This window comes from Apium graveolens, chromosome 1 (assembly GCF_009905375.1).
Source record: "Apium graveolens cultivar Ventura chromosome 1, ASM990537v1, whole genome shotgun sequence".
In the NCBI taxonomy this organism is placed as follows: domain Eukaryota; kingdom Viridiplantae; phylum Streptophyta; class Magnoliopsida; order Apiales; family Apiaceae; genus Apium; species Apium graveolens.
In genome coordinates this window covers 198586494-198613223 of record NC_133647.1, presented here as the reverse complement: position 1 = coordinate 198613223, position 26730 = coordinate 198586494, and the positions used below count along the sequence as shown (strand labels likewise).

General features: G+C 40.4%; 3 protein-coding genes across 3 annotated transcripts; all 3 read left to right on the top strand.

Annotated features, from left to right (window-relative positions):
* The first annotated feature begins 20499 nt into the window (after positions 1-20499).
* Positions 20500-21365, top strand: LOC141724128 (peptidyl-prolyl cis-trans isomerase-like). Its single transcript, XM_074526131.1, has one exon. The coding sequence runs from the start codon at positions 20735-20737 to the stop codon at positions 21251-21253; it is 519 nt and encodes a 172-aa protein (XP_074382232.1). The 5' UTR covers positions 20500-20734; the 3' UTR covers positions 21254-21365.
* A 1594-nt stretch (positions 21366-22959) lies between these two features.
* On the top strand, positions 22960-23552 carry LOC141724120 (peptidyl-prolyl cis-trans isomerase-like). Its single transcript, XM_074526121.1, has one exon. It carries the CDS (start codon positions 22991-22993, stop codon positions 23525-23527), a length of 537 nt encoding a protein of 178 aa, XP_074382222.1. The 5' UTR covers positions 22960-22990; the 3' UTR covers positions 23528-23552.
* Positions 23553-24882: 1330 nt separating this feature from the next.
* On the top strand, positions 24883-25449 carry LOC141715944 (uncharacterized). Its single transcript, XM_074518752.1, has one exon. The coding sequence runs from the start codon at positions 24883-24885 to the stop codon at positions 25447-25449; it is 567 nt and encodes a 188-aa protein (XP_074374853.1).
* Positions 25450-26730: the final 1281 nt, after the last annotated feature.

Here is a 26730-nt window from a genome sequence, read left to right as displayed (position 1 = left end):
TTGATTTTAAAGGACAATGTCATCATTGAAGAGGTTGCCTTAGTGGATGGTCTCAAACACAATCTGTTGAGTATAAGCCAGCTTTGTGACAAAGGTAACTCAGTAACCTTCAACAAAGAAGCCTGTGTTGTGACTAACAATCAAAATAACAAAGTGGTTCTCACTGGTGTGAGAAGAGGAAATGTGTACCTAGCTGACTTGAACTCAAGTAAAGCAGAATCTGTAACTTGTCTTCTCAGTAAAGCAAGTCAAGATGAAAGTTGGCTATGACACAAGAAGCTATCCCATTTAAACTTCAAGACCATGAATGAGCTGGTAAAGAAAGAACTAGTAAGAGGCATTCCTCTAGTGGAGTTTACAAAGGATGGACTGTGTGATGCCTGCCAAAAAGGGAAGCAGATCAAAGCATCATTCAAGAAGAAACTTGATTCAGCAATTGAAGAGCCTCTGCAACTGCTTCACATGGATTTGTTTGGACCAGTCAATGTATTATCAATTTCAAAGAAAAGATTTTTCCTAGTAATTGTAGATGATTTCTCAAAGTTCTCTTGGACATATATCCTAAAATCTAAAGATGAGGCAAGTGAAATCATCATCAATTACATAAAGCAAGTTAACAATCATCCTGATTTCAAATTAGAAGAATCAGGAGTGACAATGGAACTGAGTTCAAGAACTATGTCATGAGAGCATTTTGTGAGGAAAATGGGATCTTGCATGAGTTTTCAGCAGCAAGGACTCCACAACAGAATGGATTAGTGGAAAGAAAGAACAGATCTCTTATTGAAGCTGCAAGGACAATGCTTGAAGAATCAAAATTACCAACATATTTCTGGGCTGAAGCTGTAAACACTGCATGCTACACTCAGAACATCTCTCTGATTAATCAAGCAAGATGCATGACTCCTTATCAATTGTTCAAGAACAAGAAGCCAACTCTAAACTTTCTTCATGTCTTTGGCTGTAAATGCTATATTCTGAGAAATCAAACTGATCAAAATGGGAAGTTTGATGCTAAAGCAGATGAAGGAATTTTTGTTGGATATGCTGTTGGTAAAGCATATAGAGTCTACAATCTAAGAACCAATATTGTTGTGGAATCTATACATTTTGTGTTTGATGATAAAAAGATTGAAGGACTGAAAGATGGAGATTACCATGAGAGCCTCAAATTCGACAATGTTGAGATGGTCAGTGATGAAAGTGATGATGAGAGTGATCAAGAAACAGTGTTTAAGGATAATGCAGATAAATCTACCACCAATGAAGAACAAAACTCAACATCCGTCGAGCTGCAAAATGCTTCATTCGTCGGAAGGCAATCAGTGTTATCCATCGGTAGACAACCTGCCTCATCCGTCGGTATTCAAAATTCACCATCCGTCGGGTTATCAAAAGGAGCAGGAAGTCAAGGCAGATCACCCATAGAAAGTACCCCTTTCTCAAATCAAAGATCCACAAACTCAGGGGGAGTTTCTAGCAATCAAAACTCAATCACACATCAAGACAACATTGAGGTCTCTTCATCTAGAGCTAATCTACCTCAACCAAGGAAATGGACAAAAGATCACCCCTTTGAACCTTATTATTGGTGATGTTTCTTCTAGAGTTCAAACAAGAAGAGCAACTCAGGAAGAATGTCTATACAACAGCTTTCTGTCAAAGGAAGAACCAAAGAAGGTAGAAGAAGCTTTGTTAGATCCTGATTGGATTTTAGCTATGCAGGAGGAGCTAAACCAATTTGAAAGGAATAAAGTATGGAAACTGGTACCCAAGCCTAAAGGAAAGAATCCAATAGACACCAAATGGGTATTCAGAAACAAGATGGATGAAAATGGCATAGTAGTAAGGAACAAAGCCAGATTGGTTGCTAAAGGCTATTGCTAGCAAGAAGGAATAGATTTTGATGAAGCATTTGCTCCTGTTGCAAGACTTGAAGCCATCAGAATCTTCTTAGCCTATGCAGCCCATGCCAATTTCAAGGTATATCAAATGGATGTCAAAAGTGCCTTTCTGAATGGAGATTTGGAGGAAGAAGTGTATGTTAGTCAACCTCTTGGCTTGGAAGATCCAAATTTTCCAGAGTATGTCTATTATCTACTGAAAGCACTTTATGGACTGAAGCAAGTACCTAGAGCCTGGTATGACACTTTATCAAAGTTCCTTTTGGAAAATCACTTCACAAGAGGTACTGTAGATAAAACTTTATTTTTCAAAAATGTTAATGGCTCTAGCATACTTGTTCAAATTTATGTAGATGATATTATTTTTGGCTCTACAGATGAGAAACTTTGTAAAAAGTTTTCCAAACTGATGCAAAGTAAGTATGAAATGAGTATGATGGGAGAACTAACTTACTTTCTTGGTTTACAAGTTAAGCAAGTTAGTGATGGAATATTCATTAGTCAAACTAAATATATTTTTGATCTTTTAAAGAAGTTTGATCTAATGGATTGCACATCTGCAAAAACTCCCATGGCCACTGCAACTAAGCTTGAACTAAACACTACTGAAAAGTCTGTGGATATTTCAAGCTATAAGGCATGGTTGGCTCACTTCTGTACTTAACAGCTAGTAGGCCAGATATAATGTTTGCTACATGTTTATGTGCTAGATTTCAGGCTGAACCTAGAGAGTCTCACTTGATAGCTATTAAGAGAATTTTCAGATATCTCAAGGGAACACCAAAACTTGGCATTTGGTATCCTAGAGATTCTGGTTTTGATCTAACTGGTTATTCAGATGCAGATTATGTAGGTTGCAGAATTGACAGAAAAAAGTACAACAGGAACTTGTCAATTTCTAGGAAACAAGCTTGTGTCCTGGTTCAGTAAAAAGCAAAATTCAGTTTCTACTTCTACAGCTGAAGCTGAATATATTACTGCTGGCAGTTGCTGTGCACAGATTTTATGGATGAAAAATCAATTGCTAGACTATGGTTTGCAAGTTGAGAGGATTCCTATTTTCTGTGATAACACAAGTGCAATTGCCATCACTGAAAATCCAGTGCAACATTCAAGGACAAAGCACATAGACATTAAGTACCATTTCATAAGGGAACATGTAATGAATGGTACTGTAGAGTTACATTTTGTTCCAAGTGAGAAGCAACTTGCAGATATCTTTACCAAGCCACTGGATGAATCCACCTTTTCTAGGTTGGTAAGTGAGTTAGGTATGCTTAATTACTCTTAAATTTATCTGAGTTATTTTGCAAGTTGAAATGTAGCCAGAAATTTAACTGATTTTTAGTCATGGATGAAATTTTGGTTAAGTCAAAATTTGCATCTCGACGGATGACCATTATCCATCGAGTTGAGTCATCCGTTGATATACTATTTGCAAATAAAAATCAATTACTTTTCTGGAATCTTTTAAAACTCGACGGATAACAGCTTATCCTCATCCGTCGAATTGTCTAAATCTTAACCGTTAATTCCCTGAACATTATCCATCGAGTATACTTACAGTTTGTAAGTATTACACGACGGATAATGGGTGGAATTTTTACAGTTTATTTTTAAACGGCTATTTTAGGCAATTTCTATTGGGTAATTTACTTTTCTTTATTATTTTCATCCGTTGTTTTTGAGATAGTATAAAAGCTTATTTCATTCCAATTATTTTCTTTTATCATTCTCAAATTCAACTGCTTTTATTTTATTCTCTCTCAAACAAATATCCTCTTTCTCTTCAAGCTTTCATTCTCTAACAATGGCACATGTAGTAAAGATTATGTCTCAGACTGGGTTCATTTATGAGAAAAACAACTTCACTGCTTTGGTCAATAAGGGTATTCAGCAATCAGAAGACTACCACAAGATGATGGACTTTGTGAAGAACTGCAAGTTAATCTATGCCATGCTTGAATCACCCACAATTTTCTATGAAGTTGTTGAAGAGATGTGGACCACTGCAATCTACAACTCTACTGACAAAACCATCACTCTAACTATCAAAGGTAATGAGTTATGTATCAATAGTGATGTGATAAAAGCATGTTTCAAAATTCCTGATGATAATGTAACTTCACCACACACTGACACTGATATTATCAATATGCTTAATTCCATGCATTACACACTTCCTACTACTAAGCTTAGTGATATTAGAAGATTAGGTCTTAGGAAGGAATGAAGTTTCATGTGTGATGTTGTGACTAAAGTTTTCTCTGGAAAAATCAGTAATTTTGATTCTGTGAACATTTCCATGCTTAACATGCTATACATGCTAGTTACAGATAAATTTTACAATTTCAGTGACCTTATCTTGTATGCGTTAGGTTTTAAACTAGGTGAGTTAGCCAAAAGGGGAAAGAATGTATATTATGCTAGATTTTTTATGCTATTGGCTAACCATCTTTGTCAAGAGATTGTACTTGAGAACCCAAACAACAAATTAGCTTGTTGGGTTCAAGAGAGAAGAATCATTGCAGATTTGAACAGAGCCAACCATCATAGGGATGTGCCAATGTTCTACTTCCCTGTAATGCAGACACCTCAGGTAAGTGAGGTAAGTTCATCCATACCCTCAACTATTCCAATCTCCTCAATTTCTTTGAGTTCAGGAGTAGCTATGACAACTGTGACAATGACCAAACAGTTTCCTACCAAAGCTGCCAAAACAACTGTAATCTCCAAATCCAAGTCAAAGAAAACCCCCTCTGGTATCTCTCAAAAGGTACCAGTTGAAAAATCTACCAAAGCCAAAGAGGGGAGTGTGAAGGAGGGTCGGTTAGGTGAGGGAAGGGGTGAACATCAAAGAAACCCCAAGGATAAGGTTGGAGAGTTGAGTGAATCCCAGCCTAGCCACACTGCAGTTTTCCAACAAACTGCAGTGCTTAAAAAGGACAAAAGCTCACTTCTAGCTGCATCCTCCCAAAAGGATGTGGCTATTGAACAAAGCTCTCAGCCAAGAGCATAGGCCAAAAGGGTTAGGGACACAAGCTCACCCCAAACTTTCACAAGAAAGAAGAAATCCAAAACAACTGGGGATGCACAGGGCACACACACAGTGCAAACTGGTGCTAAAGACACAGTCCCTGCACTTTCTCAAATTCAGATTGATGTGACTCCAATAAATGTGGAGTCACATCCAAAATCTCTTATAATAGAAGCCTCTGAAACACCATACTCACCAACAAACTCTCTGGAAGTGGATATGATAAATACTTCAATTCCTGATTCCCCTTCTTTAACTCTGTTGGAGAAGCCAAAATCTAGTGCAAGTGAGCATCATCTTTTAGATGATTTGTTGGCTCACTTGCCAATTCTTTCAGATACTATTGTGACATCTGTGCCTCAAATAACTTCAATCAACACAGAGTCAACAATAGTTTCTCTTCCCACCTCATTCATTTCTACTCTCTCGATGAATATTGCTCATCCATCGAGTAGTGATTGTATCCCGACGGATAAGCTTAACAGCAGTTATCCGTCGGATAGCTTTACCACTCACCCGATGGATATCACTTATCCGTCGAGTGTCTCTGCACAACTTCAAACTTCAATTATTTCTAGTGCAGAAGATTTAGTGGTAATACAGTCACTCTTAGGACTGAGAGAGGAGAGTGCATTGAGTGAGAGGCTGGGTTGCTCACAGGCAAAAGGAGAGGAAAAGAGTGAATCTCAGCAATCCATTTATTCAGGATTGGCAAAAGTGAGTGAGAGGAGTCCCACCTTAGTAGGTGAAGGTGAGGGTGTAAGGGTGGGGAGCCAGGGTGAGACCCTGATGCAACAAAAGAGAGATGATGAGAGAAAGGCAGGTACAGGAGAAATAAGGGTGGATCCATCCATTGCTAGTGAGTCAATGATTGTGGATGATGCTGAAAAGGGAAGACAATTTCAGCAACATTACAAAGCTGGAATTGATAACATTTCCTTGGATGTTGACACTTTTACTCATCCTGTGTCAGCCTATCAATTGTTGGCTGCTCAGGGCAATGTGGAGGTAGAACAGACTTTGAATTTAGTACACACCTCAGAATCTCTTCAAAGAGATAAAGCTGCTGTCAATAGGATGCCTTCTCTAGCTGGTGAGCCATCTGAAGAATTTGGAGTAAATTCTAATGATGATGACTCTATTTCTTTGGATGGAAGCATGAACTTAGGGGGAGATGAATGCCCAATTTATGTTTTAAATTTACCTGGATGGGCATGGACAAAGGAATTTACACCAGAACAATTTGATGTGTCTTTGGTCAAGCAAGTGATGGCTATTCAAAAGGCCCTTCAGGAAACTTCAGATGCTGGTACCAAGGCTATTCTTCAAGCTCACCTAAACTCTCTACATCTCATGAAGATCCAGCACTTAAGATAAAATATGAGTGTGGATGAACTAAAAAGAGATATAGCTGACTTGAAGACATACAATTCTGAGAAGCTGGATTCAGTAATGCCATATGGTACCATGCAAGACCTATTACTAAGATTGAGGAGAGAATCAGATTCTGAAAAGAAGCTAGCCAAGCTGGAAAATAGAGTTCAAGTTATTGAGAATTCAGTGGCTATCCTTCTTCAAAATCAACAGACTCAGACAAATCTTCTCATGCAACTGGCTAAAGCACAAGGCCTAACTCCTCAACTTGATGATAACAAAAAGGGGGAGAGAGAATAAAGTAAGGGGGAGAACGGACCAACTGAGGGGGAGAAACTTCAAGTACAAATCAACAAAGTAATTGTACCTTCAAGTACAGTCTCCAAGCCAACAATTGCAGATGGTATAGATCTAATTAAAGCAGCAGCAGCAAATTTGAAAGTTGCTGAAAAAGGAAAGTTGAGTTTGATCAACTGGAATAAGATTGATGAGGAGATACGGAAAAAGTTTGAACTAGTCAAGGAGCCAGTTCAGTCAGCCATCCATCACTCTCATGTCAAGCCAATCAGTGTGAATGAGATGAGCATGAACTATCTGGAAAAAGGACAACCTTCCTGCATCAAGTCTACAAAGGCTGAAACAATCCTTAAACCAAGGGTAAATTATCCAAAATCATCTTGGAAGAACCCTATGGACACTGTGTATGAGACACCCAAGCCGGATGAAAAGAAGCTTCTGTCAAGATCTATTGTCTTCTATAAAGATCCAGCTTCAAAAAGGAGAATTGCTAAGATATTCAGAAATGGAAAGGAAATTTGTGTGGTAGCTGGACATCCACAATTTGCTCAAGCAAAGAAAGAAGAAAAAGCCAAATTAAAGCAGGAAAAGAGGCAAGCTGCTCTAGATGCAAAGAAATCTAAATAAAAGAAAGAACAGATTGCTATCTTGGCCAAGCTACAGGCTGTAAACTCTTCTCAACAAATTCCCTCTCAACTATCTGAAGCTGCTGAATCAAAGAAGAAAATTGAAGAACAGAAGAAATCCCCAAGGAAGAAAGAATTGGCTAGAAGAACAAAAAGGAAATTGGATGTTGTTGACAAGGAATTGGAAGATCAATTTCCTAAGGAATCCACACCAGCTACAACTCAAGCATCAAAGCCCTCTGTGGTATTTGAAGACATAAGGGTGGAGGATCCCTATAGGAACATACATGGTGAACCTATTGTGCCAAAGGATGAGCCAATAGAGTGGAATAAAATACCAATTCCTGACTTCAACTTACCAATCCTTAGCAAGCCAAAAAGGACAAAGTCAAGGGCAGTCAAGAAAGTGAAGCTGTCACCTCTCAAATCCAAGTCAGTAGTTAAAGCTCAACCCAAGGTCAACAAGGGAGACTACTTGTACTTGTGTGACATCAAAGAATTTTCAGATCTAAATCTTTATCTGGATGAACTGGATGAAGTAAGGGCAATTGATGCATACAGAAACCTACCTGAAAGGTTGGTGTTCAAGTACAAAGGAGGAAGGGAGATTCAGTGGCCATTTCACAGGATTCTTCAAGAAAGCCAAGTTGTGCTGATTAAAGTCTATTCATCCTTCAAGAAAAACTTTGGGTTCAATATAACTGCAAGAAGACTAGTATTGAAGAAGATTGAACAGCTGAGGAGTGTTAGAGTAGAGATGCACTCCCAAAGACTCTAATCATCCCATACACAGGGAAAAGAGTGCATCTAAGGCCCTACTGGCTGATGGAATTCATGGATGATAAGGGTGTAAGAAGATTCTTCAGATTAGAAGACCAATTGAGTATCTCTAGCAATGAGACTCTCTTGGAAATGCAAGAAAAGCTAGATCTCTCAGAATCTGATGAACTAGAATTCCACAGGCAGCTCCAGAATCAAATTGAAGAAAATAACAGAAAGCTTAGAAGAAGATCCAGACATTCAAGGAACTAGAAAAATCTGCTCAGGCTAGAGGAGCATCTTGAATTGACTGTGAGCCAAACCTTGTTCATTTTAATTAATTGAAGCACTTTCAGTTTTATCTACTTATCTTTAAAGATATATGTTCAGGATGTTTTGTTATCATCAAGTATCTCTTAATTTATGGCTACAATTCCAGTAGACATAAATTGGGGGAGATTGTTGTGCATATGTTGTGTACTTGATGATTTCATAAACAAAACATCTAAGTAGATTTTACTTAGTGAAATTATGTAGCACTCGACGGATAAGAATTATAGTCCCGACGGATAACTCATTATAGTCCCGACGGATGATTAACTTATTATCCATCGAGTGAGTATCTTATGTAATAATAAGTTTGTAGCACAGTTATGTATGCACCTTTGTATAGAATCTGTAGTAGCATATAAGTCATGTTGACTTTAACTAGATATGCAGAATAGGTTGATTAATTATACATATATGATGTCTTGTCATTCTGCATAAGTGATATAGAGTCAAGTGCCAAAATAGCTACCGACGGATGATTAACAAAGCCATCAACGGATGATCAAATGACTATCAACGGATGTTTAATATAGCAGTCGACGGATGATCAATTAAATCATCAACGGATGTTCTGAAATTCGACGGATGATCATATGAAGAATTCAAACAGCAGTTGAACAGTGAAAGCTGACGCACAGCCGTCGAGATGTATACAAACACACTATGGAAGCCCATTAACTGGGTAATAGAGGACGAAAAACAGCAAAGCTTAAGACTGTTAGATTTTATATTTGTTCAGTCTTTTTGACTTTATAATCTTGGTATTATATAAACCAAGAGAGTAGCAAATAGAAAAATAACTGAGAAAGCTGAGTAACACAAAACAGAGAAATCTTTGTAAGCAGAATCATTAGCATTTTCTGTATTCTCAGTAGTTCCATTTGTAAGCAGCTGTGAGCATTTCTGCACATAGAGTCATCTCGATATATTATATATCTCTGGTGGAATTGTTTAAATCCACCAGAAAGTTTTTAAAGACTCTTGTTTTTAATTACTTATGTTTTGATTCAATTAAGTTTACATTCCGCATTGTGATAATCAAAACAAATATATCTATAATCGAGTTGAACATTTTTATTTCAAGAAAAAGGTTCAAGAATTCCATTCAACCCCCCTTCTGTAATTCTTGCTATATTGTTAAGGGACTAACAGCTTCTCCTCCCACCGAGATAATCTCAAAGTTCAGGTATAAGAGAATGCCTGGGGGCTCAGTTCCCTTCACGCCCGAGGGGTACTGGATAGATGTGAAGTATCACTTTGTTGAAAAGCCGACCGAGATTGAAAACGAGGTCTATTATAGCCCGGTTAGATATGATAGACAGCCCGACGGTCATCCCGGGGTATATAATCAGGAAGCTCTCGAGTGGATGTTTGCTGAGTTTCCTATAAGCCGGGATCACTACCAGTTAAAGGATTCTTTCTCTGAGGCTGATCCGGGTGAGATGAACGAGGCGGTCCGGGCTGCTTTCCAGTTGACCCCAGATATTGAGTGGAGATGGCCAAAACCCCATGAGAGGATCTATCATCGGCCGGAAGATGGTTTTGTCCCGGTCTGGATGGAACATCTCAGATCCGGGTGGAGCCCCCGGTGCCATATGTTCATCAAGCACCTCTGCAAGCATGTGTACAGGATATCCCCGATGTAAATCACCCCGATTGGGATAAAGTCGATGACCTGGTTCATTGCTTTCTGCAACAAATTGGGATTCCTGCCCACTTTGAAGCTCTTCCACCAGATTTTCTATCTCTCTAAGTCGAGTCAGAAACCTTTTTATGAGATTAGGTTTCGGGCCTCGGAGTGTGGTTATGGCCCGGGTAGATCCAAGCCAATAATGCACCAGTCTTCTTTGAAGTACTGGAATGGGGAGATCATCCTCCTGAAGGGATATGACATGGCTTATCTCCCTTATTTTATGACTGAGGGAATTCAGACTAAGTTCAACCCGGCTGTGCTTGAAGACCGGGCTGTTACCCAGATCAGATGTATCTGTGATTCTCTCGAGTTTCAACCGACTCGGGACACATTTATGAACCATCAGCTGTTTTTTAATCTTGGCTGTAAGTTTTCCTTTAATTTATGCTGCTCTTGATCCGGATCCCCCTTTCCTCCCGGGGCCCGGGTCTGATCCGGATCTCTTTCACCCAGCTTGATGATCCGGATCAAGGTCCAGTTTGCTTGTAATCTATTTGCATAAGTTTTTTGCCTCTGATCCGGATCTCTTTCACCCAGCTTGATGATCCGGATCAAGGTCCAGTTTGCTTGTAATCTGTTTGCATAAGTTTTTTGCCTCTGATCCGGATCTCTTTCACCCAGCTTGATGATCCGGATCAAGGTCTAGTTTGCTTGTAATTTGTTTGCATAAGTTTTTTGCCTTCGATCCGGTATTTAATCTCCCTTTGTTTCATTTCCACAGGTCTGCCTCATTTCAACCGTAACTTCCTGAAAATCATGTCTTCTTCTGCATATGTTGTTGCTTTCAACACTCTCGGGCTGGCCTTTAAGACAAGCAAGGGAGCCCCTGGTCCCGGATCTGGCTCCGCATATATTGAGGGAGGGGCCGAGTCCTCCGTCCCTCAAAACATCCCGGATTCGGGCCACGAGTCTGATCCCGAGGTCCAGGAGATTTCGGGCGGTGATGACCCCCCAAGGAAGAAAAGAAAATCTGTTTCGACCAAGCCACCCCGGGGCAAAGCTGTGGTTTCCAACCGGGTTGTATGTGATTCGGAAGGTAGAGGACCCGATGGAGAGGCCGTGAAGGTAGGTACCAAATCTCTAATCGACCTAGCCGGGTTCATGTCCAGTATCCCCTCCGAAGATGACTGGGAGGAGGTTGAGGGGTACAGCATGGCGGCTGCCCTGAAGAGGGTTACAGGTCAATGGGGGCAGGTGATTTCTGAATTTCTGAGTTCTTAGTTCCGGATTATTCCCCCCAGTTCATTATGTACTTGGCTTATTTATTTTATTTTTTCTCAGCTCGGGAGTGCCATATCCATCTGTTCTGATGTTGCTTTTACTGAGATCCGGGAGGCCAACAACCGGACTAACGCCGAGAAGATCCGTGCCGATACCTTGAAGGGGGAGCTGGAGGAAGCCCAGGAGGGATTCCGGGTGGTGGAGTCTGGATTAAATGAGAAGTTGAAGGAATCTGAGGACCGGGATGAGGGGCTTGCAAAAGAAGTGGAGAGGCTCAAGGCCTAACTTGCTGCCAAGGAAAACTTGAACAAGGAGGCTATAATTGCCGAATTCAAGGCCAACGATGTTTATGACTTTGAGGTTGCTCAGGCCGGGTTCCCAAAGTCCGCAGATCCTGGGTCGTTGCTGAGCGCCACAACAAGACCGACCCCTTGGCGTCCTGGGAGAGCTTCATCCAGGAGTTCCTTGCTGCAAAGGCCGCAGTGGAGCAGGGTCAGGGGGAGCCGAAACCTTATGATGGTCCGAGTCCCAGCTTCCTCTAGATCCGGACCAGCTTTACTAAGCTTCTCGGGCCCAGCCCTTGTAATTTCTTTTTCTAGGATTTCTCATTCTCGTACTTTGATTTGAACTATTTATAATATTTGGATTTGTTCTAGATTGAAGGCAATCCGGATTCTGCTTTAGATTTTAGTTTCGTTGCCTTGTACTTTCCTTCCATTATTGAAAATATTTGCTTTTCCATCTGTAGTTTTAATTTTTATAGGTTGTCCGGATCCTTACACAAATGCCCTTGATCCGGGCTGTGTATCAGGCCCCCGATCCGGATGGGCTTTATAACCGGATTGTTCCGGGTATGGAGTCTTATCCGGATTTGAATTCTTGTAACATGATTTTTGCTCTTGGAATTACTTTCAATCCGGGTATGATACCCACCCGGGTTGAAGTATTGTTTTTTGCTTTATGTACTTAGATAATATAAGTGCATAATTGTTGTTTCTAACCCGAATTCGAATGCTTATCCGGGTTGATTTTGCTTTGAAATTTGCTTTCAATCCGGGTATAAAACCGACCCGGTTTGATGTTTGCTTGTTTGCTTTATGTACTTAAAAAATATAAGTGCATAATGGTTGCTTACAACCCGGATCTGAATGCTTATCCGGGTTGTTGTTTGCTCTTTTGCTTTACATAATTGTTGTTTTCAACCCGGATTGGAATTTTTATCCGGGTTGGTGTTTGCTTTTTTGCTTTATGTACTTGGAGGGTTACCTAAGTACATAATGGTTGTTTGCAACCCGGATTTGAATGCTAATCCGGGTTGTTTTTTGCTTTTAATTTTGCTTTCAATCCGGGTATGTCTAATCCGGATTGGTGATTGCTCCCTTAGAAATTTTCTAAGCAAATAGTGGTTGCCTTTGTTTTTTGCTTCCAACCCGGGTATGAGAACGTACCCGGGATGTTTTTTGCTTCCATAACTGGTAATTTAAAAGTAATAACTTTCTAAGAAAGGAAAATTCTTTTCATTGATTTGCAAATTTTTTCATACAAAATGTAGGATCATAGATTGGTTGCTTGCCATAGGCTACAAGTTCTGGTTGCTTTTTGGTTGCTTTTTCTACTGGTAAAACTTTCGGAGCCTGAGTCCATGCCATGTATTTGGTACTTCAGACTCATCCATGTTCATGATCTTGTATGTTCCTGGCCTTAGAACTTCCTTGACTTTGTATGGGCCTTCCCACTTTAGCATTAGCTTTCCAGTGTTGGTGGGGTCTGAAGCTTCCGTGTCTCGAAGGACCAGGTCTCTAACTTGAAAGTTTTTGAACCGGGACTTCTTGCTGAAGTGCTCTCTTATTTTCTGTTTATACTTTTCCATTCTTTCCACTGCCTGGTCTCGGACTTCATCAATTAGCTCAATATTCGTTCTGAGCCCCTCCTCATTTGCTATCTCATCAAAGTTGATTGCTCGATGGGAGGGGGATCCTACTTCAATTGGTAGCATGGCTTCAGTTCCATAAGCCAATTTGAAGGGGGTGTCTCATGTGCTTGTTCGAGGGCTTGTCCTATATGCCCATAGTACATTAGGCAATTCTTCCGGCCAATTTGTTTTGCTTTCCCTGAGCCTTTTCTCGATCCCCCGGAGAAGTATTCGATTGGTTACTTCAACTTGGCCATTCCCTTGAGGGTAGGCTACAGATGACTTCTTGTGCCGAATACCCCGTTCTTGAAGGTAGGATTCGAATTCTGAACCAACGAATTGCGGACCATTATCTGAGACCAGTACTCTCGGGATCCCGAACCTCATCAGAATGTTATCCATGAATTTGATGCAATCTTGCTGGTTTATTGTTCTCATGGCCTTTGCTTCTACCCATTTTGTCATATAATCAATTGAGACTAGTAAGTACCTGAGGTCTCCTCTGGCTCTTGGGAATGATCCTATGATATCAATACCCCAGGGATTGGTGACAAGACTGAGAAGGGTAGGACTGGGCTCATCCGGCTGACATTGCTGAATAACTGACATTCCTTGCATTTTTTCACAAATTCTATTGCATCCTGGTGAATAGTTGGCCAATAGTATCCTTGTCTTATGATTTTGTGAGCTAGGGCCTTTGCGGACATATGGTCCCCGCAGAGTCCTTCATGAACTTCCATAAGGCAGTACTGTGCCTCTCCTGGTCCTATGCACTTCAGGATTGGGGAGGAGAAGGTCCGGCGATAGAGTATATCCTCTTCGATGAAGAATTTTGAAGCTTTTGCCTTTAACCTTTGAGCCTTCCCTTTATCCTCCGGGAGCTCTCCCTTCTCCAGGTAGTTAATAAATGGAGTCATCCAATTCAAACTGTTGTCTATTTCCATGACTTCTTCAGACTCTGTGCTCGGTTTCTGCAATTCTTCGAAGTAGACGGAGCAATCCAGGTCTGATGAATTTTGAACAAGTTTAGATAGTGCATCAGCTTCTGAATTCTCCTCTCTGCAGATTTGGATGACTTGGATTTTTGGTATGGAGGCGAGGTAGCTTTGGACCAGAGCCTGGTACTTGGCTAGAACTGGATCCTTGGCTATGTACTCGCCATTTGTTTACTTTACCACGATCTAGGAGTCGCTGTAGATTTTAAGATCCTGGATCCTGAGTGTTCTTGCTAGCTTCAATCCTGCAATCAAGGCCTCATACTCTGCCTGGTTGTTTGTTGCTGAGAAGCCAAAGGATATTGTTGTTTGGATTGTGAATCCTTCTGGGCTCTTTAGGATGAGCCCGGCTCCTGATCTTTCATTGGTTGAAGAACCATCAACTTTGAGAGCCCAGGCTTCTGTTTCTTCATCTGTGTTTATCTCAGGGTCAATGCTCATGGGCACGGGCTCTTCTTCTGGGAAATTGCATTCTATTATGAAATCAGCTAGAGCCTGGGCTTTGATTGCTGTTCTAGGAATGAAACTCAAGTTGAACTGACTTAGCTCAACCGCCCAATTTACCAACCTCCCTGAGACATCTGGCTTGTGTATTATCTTCCTTAAGGGTTGATTGGTTACAACTCGTATCTCCCTTCCCTGGAAGTAGTGTCTTAGCTTCCTGGATGTTGTGCCCAAGGCAAAAGCAAACTTTTCTAGCCTTGGGTACCGGGTCTCTGCATCTTTTAGCACTTGGCTCACATAATAAACTGGTTGCTGTTTGCCATTCTCTTCCTTGATCAAGGCTGCCCCAACTGCCAGGGTCCCTGTTGACAGGTAAAGGGATAGGGGCTCCCCGGGTTGAGCTTTGGTTAACACAGGGGGTTGAGAAAGGTACATTTTGATTTCTTCGAATGCGCTCTGGCACTCTGGGCTCCAATTAACTTCTCTCTTGTTGGTTGCTCCTTTTAACAGGTCAAAGAAGGGTAGGCATCTTTCAGCTAGCTTGGAGATGAATCTTCTTAGTGCAGCCAGTGACCCTGCTAGCTTCTGCACATCTTTTTACGTTCTGGGAGCCTTCATCTCTTGGATTGCCTTTATCTTTTCTGGGTTGGCTTCAATTCCTCGGTTGCTTATCACGAATCCAAGAAATTTTCCTGCCCCTACTCCGAATGTGCATTTTTCTGGATTGAGCTTGAGTGAGTATTTTCTCAAGTTGTCGAAGCATTCTCTCAGGTCTCCTATGTGCCCGGGGATGCTTGTAAACTTTGCAATCATGTCATCGACATATGATTCCAGGTTCCTTCCAATCTGGTCCTTGAAGATTTTATTCATTGCCCTTTGATATGTTGTTCCCGCATTAGTCAATCCGAAAGGCAGCATTACATATGCGTAGACCGCCCTGTGGGTTATGAAGGCTGTCTTTAGGATGTCTTTGGGATTCATCTTGATCTGGTTGTACCCCGAGTAGGCGTCCATGAAACTTAGCATTACGTGCCCAGAAGTTGCATCGATCAATTGATCAATATTTGGCAAGGGGTAGGGGTCTTTGGGGCATGCACTGTTCAGGTCTGTGTAATCGATACACATTCTCCATTTTCCGTTTGCTTTTTTCACCATTACTACATTTTCCAGCCATTCCGGGTACTTGACTTCGCATATTATTCTGGCTTTGAGTAGTTTCATAATTTCTTCATCGATTGCTTTCTGCCTTTCTGGGGAAAAATTTCTTCTCTTTTGCTTGACTGGCTTCCTCTCGGGGTTGACGTCCAAGCTATGCATCGCTATGGATTCATCCAACCCGGGCATGTCTCTTGGTGTCCAAGCAAATATGTCAGAGTACCCTTGGAGTAATGATACCAGGTCATTTCTGAAATTAGCCTCGAGCCCGGATCCTATCTTTATCTTTTTAGAAGGATCGCTTGTATTGATCAGAATTGTTTCCGTTTCAACAACGGCCTCTATCTTGGATTGATCCATATTTGATACCATTTGCTGGATCCGAGCCTCTGTATTCTTCTTCATATAAATCTGAGCCTGTGCTGTCATCTCTTTATTGTTCATTTCTCCAATTTTTTTCTGGGTTGGTTGCTTGCACAGTAGGGTTGGTTTGGCCAAGGCCTAGGCTCAATTCAATCCCTTCTGTGACTTGGTTAATTTTTTGCTCTTCTGAGTTTGGTTTGGTTGCTTTTGGATTTGAGAGGGACTCTATGACCTGAACTTCTTTTCTCGCATCGGCCCTTGAGTGGGGGTGATGTTTCTTAATATTTTGCTGTTTCCGGAGTACCACAGCCTTTCTCTTGTTATCTTGATGGGTCTCAGCCATTACCAGAGCCTGGCTATAACATCTTTCAGCTACCTCATAGTCTCCCTTGATTTCTCCTACCCCGGTTGGAGTTGGGAATTTGATTTTCAAATGTGATATGGAGGTGATTGCTTGGATCCTGGTCAGGGCTGAGCGCCCGATTATGCCATTATAGGATGAAGGAGTATTGATCACGTAGAACTTTATCACATGGGTAACTTGATTTGGGCCCGACCCAAATATGACTGATAAGTATAAGGTACCTTGGATCGGGACCAAGTTGTTCCCGAACCCATACAGAGGGTCCTCTTGGCATTCATTGGAGCATACACTCCCAAGCCTCATCATGTCCACAGTATGCTTGAAGAGTATATTTACTGAAGATCCATTATTGATCAGCATACTTCTTACTTCGTTGTCAAATATATCAAGTGTTACCATCAAGGCTTCGTTGTGATTGGGGCTGACTCCTTCATAATCCTTGCTGCTGAATGAGATCATTATCTCCGGGTAGGATTGGACGGAGAACACCTCATCTCCTGAGCCCGGGCTCCTAGGGGGAGAGTGAGACCCCCCTATGACCACATTTACCACATTTTTACCTTTTCTTTGCCTTTCTTCTCTCTAACTTTTCTCCCTTGAGATGTATTGATTCAGGTTGCCTTTCTTGACTTGATCTTCAATAAAGTATTTTAAAGAGAGACAATTTTCAGTCTTGTGCCCATGGGTTTCATGGTAGTCGCACTGCCTGTTATGAGGTCTGCTCTCTAGGGGAGTCTGCATTGGCTTTGGAGGATAATATAATGGCTTTCCCTTGATCACCTTCAGTATTTCTTCCCGGCACCTGTTTAGTGGCGTCCATTCTGGCTCTTTCCTAGGCTCTCTGGCTTGCCTAGGTGGACCGGGATCACTTTTGGATTCTGTTTTAGGACCCAATCTTTGGAATATTGGGGTGTTTTGTACAACATTCGTTTGCTGGGTTTGGTTGCTTTGTTTGAACTTTTTCTCCTGATGGTAACCCTCTTTCGGTCGATCATCAGAAGATTTGTTCATGTTTCCTCCATTCTGAGTCATTCTCATCGCCTGGAGAACATCTGTTTCTTTTATGAACCGGGCTGCCATAGAATAAGCCGCGGCCAGGCTTTGGGGCTCTTTTTTTATCAAGTCCACAATATACCTCTCATTGTGTTCTGGATCCAGGTTCCTTTGGAATATGCTTAGAGCCTCCCTTTCATCGAGATTCGAAACTTTGTTGATGGCTTCCTGGAACCTCCGCATATAGGCTGAGAGTGCTTCGTTATCATACTGGCGGATTGTCTCCAGGTGGTACATGTGCATTTCATGTGTTTTATTGGCTCTGAATCTTCTAAGGAAGGTTCCTCTGAATTCTTTCCATGAGTGGATGCTTCTTGATGGGATTCTGCTGAACCATCTCTGAGCCCCCCTTTGAAGGTCGAAACGAAGAATCTGGATTTCGTCAAGTCGTTGTAATAATATATCTGACCTATTTGTTCGAAGTAGTTGAGGTGCTCTTCCGGATCCCCCAATCCATCGAAAGAGTCGAAGTTGTAGTGTTTGAGATTTTTCTGTCGAGGGATGGCTTCTAGAGAGTGACTGAAGGGCGTTAGGGTCTCCCCAACTTCCAACCCGGAATCTTTCTCCATTTTTCTCTAGAGCTCGTAAATCATGTCTTTGAGATCTTTCTGACCCTCCTCTTCGTCATCAGAAATGAGTTCGGGAGTAGGGTCCCTCCGAGTTCTTTTGCCTCTAGTTTTAGCTAGGAGCCTCTCCTCCTCCAGCTGCATTCTTTTCTGAATTTTTTGCTTCAGCTTTTCCTCTTCTTCCTTTCTTATCTTTTCTCTGATTTCTTCTAACTTTTTCTTTCTGGTTGCTTCTGTCTCCTTCTTACTAGGCTCTTTTTGATTCTTCTTTGCCTTAGCCCCAATTCGGTCGAAGACAGATCTCCTGGATTGCTGAGAGTCCCCGGACTCTTCTTGCTCATCATCTTATTCAAATTCTATCTGAGCCCGGGCTTGTTCGTCTCTGTAGAGCTTGATTGCTTCAGCAAGTTCATGGCTTGTTAAGTTAGCCATATGCTCCTCTGCAACCGGAACATTGGTGTACTTGTACTGATTGAGTTCTATGACATTTCTGGCATCCCGGGGTGTTACTAGCCTTTCCAAGACCGGGGTGTGTTGTGTCAATGGTTGCTCCTGGAGGGTCTCTCGATCTCCCCCAGGTTAATGAGCCTGAGAGTGGTCCTGATCCTGGACCTGGGTGCTGGCGAAGGGCCTACCGGCCGTACTTTTTCCTGCTCTTGCCATTACCACAATTGTACAAACAACTGACCAAGATTTGAGGCTACAAATGTGGATCTGAGGTTGCTTTTTTTTTTAGGATTACAAAAAATTTCCAGAATAACAGCAAGCAAACTTTTCTGGGTTTTGCTAACAATAATACTAAACAAGAACATCAGGCTCCTGAACACAAAAGAAAATATGCAAGCTAAAACAGTTCTGGGTTTTAAAATTACCAAGACTATCAAACCCCAGGCTTCAAGACTATCAAGATTATCATGCCCTAAACAACCAAAACTTAACAAACAAGAGCGGGCTCACACAAACGTGGCCTAAAGTAACGAGCTCACACAAACGTCGCTAAAATGAACATTCATATCCAAGAAAGGGTTTGGTTGTTTATGTTCAGGTTTAAAAGTGGACTCTCTCAAGAGTTTGCTGATGGAGACGAATCCAGGGGCACCGAGACCCAAGGATGGAGTGCCCCTCCTTCTAGCGTCAAATGATAACTCCTGTGAGCGGGCGGCTCCGTCCGACGCCGTTCCTGGACCTTCTGGGTGTGGGTGAGGTGTAGCTGCTGGTTGGGCGCCTGCAAAACAACACCGGAAGGGGGGTTTGGCTCCCACGGCGCCTCCGGTGTAAGAATAAGAACAGGGTCTTGAAGAAGATGAAGGTATGTATATGTAATGTAGAGGCTACTGTGTGTGGATATGTATATATGATGGCTGCTGTGTGTTTATGAGTATATGAGAGAGTGTGAGTGTGCAAGAGTGAATATTTTCCAACCCCTAAACCCTGCAGCCTTGGGGGTATATATAGCCCCAATGTAGGGTTTAGGGGTAGTTACCTCTAAATCTGGGCCGTTGGATCTTGGGAGCGGAGGACGCCTGGCTTGGGCGGATTGCTTACACGTGTCCAGGGGAGGACCACCTCCAGAGTGTCCTAACGGCCTTTTGACATGCGTCGTACTTGTCTGGTGTGTTGGTTGTTGATAGCTGTCATTGTCACGTGCCCATGTACCCTTGATTGGCGGGTGTGTGGGATGTGCGTGTGTTTGCTGGGACCCCCCTCGTGGTGGTCTGAGTCCAGATCTGGGTAGGCATTAGGTCCGGGCTCCGAGTTGGACCTGGATCCGGGTCATGGGATGGGTCCGGGCCTGGTCTCTCCATTTGATTGTTTTGGGAGAGGGGGGTCTCGGTCCATCGATCGAGCCTGGTATCCTTTAGATCCAGGTTGAATCCTAGCCGGGTCTCTTATACCCTATCATGCCAGGGTTTTAAAATAGCACAAATTTCGGTTAAAATTTCAGTCTGGGTAACTTTCGGATCGATTTAAATTGATTTTCGGATCATTATCAAATATATGATTTGGATCGGATCTCAGTTCCAAAAATTTTGATTTAATTTTTCATATCGAGACTCATTTTACCAATCCACCCAACAGTCATCTCCCACGTAAGTACTCCTACATAACTAAAAACATAATATAGTTAATGATTGAGTATTTTAAGGCAAAGAACATGTTCACGCAGAGTAATATGGTTAAAATTAAGAAAAAAATATAATTTTAGCAATTTTATTATTTTATAAATATATTCATATTATTGTAATCGAAAAATATATTTTTATCGAGATTATTATTGTATTATTTTATCGAGATTTAACTATAATCGGCACGGAGCAAGAACATGTCTCAATACTCAACAGTCGGTACATAAGAGAATAGACCAGCTAATGTTCATGTTCTAGTTTCTTAAGATAATATATCTTTTCCAAATAAATATCTTATCTTTCACACGATAATTTAACTTAATCTTGTATTCTAAATATAAAAATCGTGTGTAGTAAATGTTCATGATGTAGGTGTTGACTTGTTACATTCCTAACAAACTTTCTGTATCAAATTAATAATTCAGAGATCTATTCCGGTGCATTTCTCACTGTACAAGTCTGCCTGTATATATCAGTTAGTTATCATAGTCTTATAGTATCTGAAAAAGAAAAAGATGGCAAACCCAAAGGTTTTCATGGATTTTACAATCGCAGGTGCACCAGCTGGTCGCGTTGTTTTTGAGCTCTTCGCAGACGTAACTCCTATAACGGCTGAGAATTTTCGCGCACTCTGTACCGGGGAGAAAGGCATTGGAAAGATCTCTGGCAAGCCTTTACACTATAAGGGATTATGTTCTGATGGTAAATATGCTAGTGAGTATATTCTTTTTGAAGGAAATGGAGAGTCCATCTACGGTGCACATTTTAAGTGTGAGAACTTCCTGACAAAACATGCAGAAGCCGGAATTTTGTCCATGGGTAACTATGCAGTGCGTACTAACAGCTCGAGATTCTTCATTACTGTGTGTGCGCTTCCCCGTGTTGACGGCTCATGTGGTGCTGTTGGAAAAGTCATTGATGGCATGGATGTGGTTAACGCTATTCATAAAGAATCTGGATCTGTCAAAAGTGTTATGGTTGTTGATTGCGGTCAGGTCATTGACAATGATGAAGATGATATCGAACCTTATTAAAATGTTTTCTGGATGTGTAATTTGTTTTCATCTTTCTATATCTGTTGTAGCTTGGGTCCGACTAAGACTGCGATATTAAATATTTTTAATCATGAAATCAAATAAATTTGGCTCTGTCAAAGTTATGTTCTTGTCCATATTTCTTGCCAAGAAGTCTGAATCATGAATATGCTGTGTACATAGTGTTTCTAGACGTATTTAACCGGCATATCATAGACTTAGGGGGTGTTTGGATCGTAGTTAATGAAGCCAGTTAGCAGGAATCGGAACTTAAATCCCATATTATAGTGTTTGGATTGAATGGTTGGCAATGGGAATGGGAATGATTCCCATTAGATCCAAACGTCAATTGATAAAATAACGTCAATCCCATATTATGTGTCATTCCGACCTCTTTTACCGTTAAAATCTTATCGCGATAAAATAACACATTCCCCTTGGTTACAATGTTGCTAACTTCAAGCTGCAAAATGTGCATGCTCCACGACATGTTTTTCTCTTGGTTTAAGCTTGTTTCATGTCTTCAACAATATACGGTTAAAACTGCATAACTGGTGTCTCAGTTTCTCACCCCTGTTAATCGTGGTGGACTGTTTATATTTAGTCGTATATGCAAGAGAATTGTACCTGAGCCAGGTTTTTCGAGCAAAGTGAATCTGTTTGAAAGATAAATTACTAAACTGCAGATGGTAAAGTACAGTATAGTATATCTTTTTTTTTTTTTTTTTTGACGGAAAATGGGATTTCTATTAATTACGCAAATCATTCATCAAAGTAGACTCTAAGCTGACAGGAAACAATGATCACATCATTGATAGATCCTTCAATATTCTCAATAGCTCGAACCACATTCATGCCAGAGCAGCTGCTGCACCGCGGATCTCAGTATCCATGAAAACCTATGGGTTTGTCATATTTTTTCTACAGTTTCTTTTAGGCTCTTAAGTTAAGACTAGTAAGAAGACCAAAACTAAATATATAACAAATATCAAAAGATGGTGCTTAAGGTATTGAGAAAAATATGTACTATTTTAAAACCCTGGCATGTCGATCATTTGTCTGCAGATTGTAATAACCTATAAATTTAGTTAAGTTTGACTTGAGAGATGACTCTACCTGGAGCAGACGAGTAGTAGAATGTCGTAAGATTAAAATGTAGATTAGATTATGCTAATTTAACACAGCAAAGTCATTAGGGATGTTGTCAGATACTTATATGTAAAAATGTCTCCTGATGTAAAAGTCAACTAATTATGATGTAAGAATGCCTCTTGCTGTATTTGAGGCATGTAGACTTTGGGGCGTTTACTTTCCGAATTTTATTTAATTCTATTGGAATTAAGATATACTATACCGGGAAACCGCGGCCAGCTCTTTGACGATGATGAATTTCAAGACGAATGACATGTTTATGTTACTTTAAGCACAAAGCAAGCACGTCTCTTAATAGTCAATACATAAGAGAATAGACCAGCTAATGTTCATGTTCTAGTTTCTTAAGAGAATCATTTTTTTACAGATAAATATTTTATCATCACACGCAAAATTTATTTAATCGCAAAATGTTCGTGTAGGTGTTGATTTGTTACATTTCTACCAAATCTGCTGTATAAATTACTAATTTTCTGAATCAGGATTTTGATTAGAAATCAAAATGTATTTAATCCAGTACATTTCTCATTGTGTACAAGTCTGTCTATAAATATCAGTTAGTTTTCTAGTCTCGTAATATCTGAAATGAAAAAGATGGCAAACCCAAAGGTTTTCATGGATATTAATATCGCAGGTGCACCAGCTGGTCGCGTTGTTTTTGAGCTCTTCGCAGACATAACTCCTATAACAGCCGAGAATTTTCGCGCACTCTGTACCGGAGAGAAGGGCATTGGAAAGATCTCTGGCAAGCCTTTGCACTATAAGAGATTAGGTTTCAACTACGTCGAGGATGGTTATATTCTTTCAGAAGGCAATGGAGAGTCCATCTATGGCGGACACTTTAAGTGCGAGAACTTCCTGACAAAACATGCAGAACCCGGAATTTTGTCCATGGGTGTTTCTGGACAGGGATCAGGTTCAGGTCACAACTCGAGGTTCTTTATTACCGTGTGTGCGCTTCCCCAATATGACGGGAGATGTGTTGCGGTTGGAAAAGTTATCGATGGCATGGATGTGGTTAACGCTATTTTTAAGAAAGGTTCTACCACAGTGAAGGATGCTATCATTGTTGATTGCGGCCAGCTCATTGACAATGATGAAGATGATATCGAACCTTATTAGAATATTGTCTGGATGTGTATTTTATTTTCGTCTTTCAATTACTAAATTAGCATTTCAGTACTAATGTGGTTTTGTTTCCTGTTCAATAAAACTGTCTTTCTACTTCCATTGTAGTTTGGGTCCAATATAATTAAATAAAATTCGGAAAGTAAACGCCCAAAATCGACATGTCTCAAATACAGCAAGAGGCATTCTTACATTTTAAGAAGCTGACTTGTAGTTCAGGAGACATTTTTACATAGACTGCTTCCCTAACAACTTTGCTGTATTGAATTAGTGTAATCTAATCTCTATTTTATTTAATCTTACACTATTCTACTACTCGTCTACTCCAGGTAGAGTCATCTCTCAAGTCAAACTTAACTAAATTTATAGGTCATTACAATCTGCAGACAAATGATCGACATGCCAGGGTTTTAAAATAGATAAATTTTTCTCAATACCTTAAGCGTCATCTTGTACGACTTGTTATGTATTTAGTTTTGGTCTTCTTGCTAGTCTTAAGAGCCTAAAAGAAACTGTAAAAAGAATATGACAAACCCAAAGGTTTACATGGATATTGAGAATTCGAGATCCGCGGGGCACCAGCTGGTCGCATTGTTATTTAGCTCCTAAAACAGCTGAGAATTTCGGTGCATTTTGTACAGGCGAAAAGGGAATAGGAAAGTCTGGCAAGCCTTTGCGTTATAGAGGATTGTGTTTCAATTATGTCAGTACTCGTGAAGGTATTATTGTTTGTCAGGCTGATGTAGAGACGATTTATGGCGAAGAGTACTTTGAGTCGAGCATTTGTCATGTTCCTGGGGTTTTCTTTATTAGGCTTCTTTGTGCCAAGATAGTTAGTTAACTGCAGATGGTGCATGCTCAGCCAATAATTAATTCGTTTTTGCCCTTGGTGTAAGATTGCTGTACCATCTTTATCTCTCGGTTGCCGGGCACTCAATTTGAAAGAGCCTAAGAGTATATGCACCCACAAACTCCATTGATTCATCAATTCATGGATTTAATTGATGGAGTTGATTACTATTTACGGTGAATCAACTATTTTTGTTGATTTTTATGCACCCGTGAAACTCAATCAATTCATCTATTACTATTCATTAAATAAATAATTTAAATTTACATCATAAATTTAAGTCCATCTCCATAATTTAATGATCCCACAAATAATATTCAATAATAGTTTGTTATATAATTTTAGATTTTTGATAAGATTGTGGATAAATTTAAATTTTTGATAAAATTTTCTTTGAATCACATAATGACACGTGTCTTGATCTAAATTTGTAGATAGAAAAATTGTTCATAAATAATATCATGATCTTCTCAGTTTAGTATCTCAAATCATGAATACCATGGTCACCGAAGCGGCAATAGTGATGGACTTCATCGACACTTCAGATGAACCACAAGGACGCGTTTCACGGCGTGACAAATCTCTCAATCATCAAAGACAAAGGCTCTCGAGGGGAAAAAATCTCATGGAAGATTACTTCGTTGATCGTCCAATATTCAGTGAAGATGACTTTCGTCGAAGGTATAGAATGCGCACTCATGTTTTCAATCGCATCATGAAAGCTCTTTGCACTCAAGATTCCTACTGGCATCAAAAAGCGGATGCGGTTGGATTATTGGGGTTGCTACCCCAACAAAAAATGAATGTTGCATTACGAATGCTAGCTTACGGTGCAGCAGCTGATCAATGTGCCGAAATATGTAGAATGGGAGAATCAACTACATTGGGGTGCATGAAAAAATTTTGTGAGCAAGTGGAAGGACTCTTTGGTAAAGAGTACCTTCGTGCTCCAACACCTGCAGATTTAAGAAGGCTCTTAGCAATAGGCGAACAAAGAGGATTTCCAAGTATGATTGAGAGTATCGATTGTATGCACTGGGAATGGAAGAACTGTCCAAGTGGGTAGGATGGAGCTTATAGTGGTCGAAAAGGACGTCCGACTATCTTACTTCCTTTCATTTTTCAAGTTCTAATATCTCCTTCGACATTTGAAGGGTTTCCTCGTCTCTTTTGATGTTGGCCTCCAGAAGCTGTTTTTGGTTACATTGCATATTATTGAAAATAGCTATAGACATCTCTTATTTTTTTGTCATACCTTATTTTCCTTTCTTTTTGGCTTGCTTTGATGCCTTCACGCCCATGAGTCTAACCGGACTAGAAGGACCTTCAGTTTCTCGATTAGACTCCGGAGTCGTGAAACCTTCTTCATCAACGAAATCATCACTATTCAAATTAATTGATGATTCCATTTGTGTTGGAAAGTTTCGTTGAAACGGAAGAGAAGTGGTTGGAACGTCTATAAATTGAGGATGCGCCGCAACTGCTTCATAACAATCCCATTTGTTAAATGTTTTATTCATGTCCTTGAAATATAATCCTTGAGCTTGAGTTATCTAAATAAAATGACAAATTATGCATATTAAGTTACCATACAAATAATATATAACATATGATTGTGAAAAATAAAAAATCTTACCTCATCCACCAAATTGGTTCCGCTTGCACTATGTCTACTAGGTTGATTCTTCGCACAATGCCATTTTTTAGTGCTCTTTTCAATGGTGTCCAATGTGAATCAAGAGCAACTTTTGAATGAGGTTCGGCATGAGGATTCTCGGGAGTGTCACACCAATTTTTTGCATAATTTTCATGAATTCGCCCCCATAAATTCTCCCCCACGAAATACATAATTGTAATTCTACGGAAGGAAGCCAATTAGTACCCATTAAATATTTAAATATATAATAATTTCAAAGAAAAATAAAATCGAGAAGATAGAAAAATGAGTATTGTAAAATTTGGTACAAGTAATAAGCAGAAGAAGCAGAAGAAGTAACATATACACATAAATATTGGACCGTTGTTGCATCAAAGATATAGCCGTTATTGCCGGCCATTGCAACGTCCGTTGAAAATCAAAGCTGGGGTTGCTGAATTGATGGAACTTCAAAAATTGAAGCCATCAATTTTTCAGCGGTGCATGTTCATTTTGGTGTGCCCCATCAAAAAAGCAGCTGAATCAATCTAGAAACCTGTCCCAGTGCATATGTTCTAATGATCGGATTCATCACACTGGAAAAGCAAAGACAGTGGACCAACTGCAGATTCTCCAGTGTTCAGTTGTTAGCTTTGGCTTGTTGAAATTAATTTTTCTTGCAGTTGTTTTTCTTGTTCTCTCACCAGACAT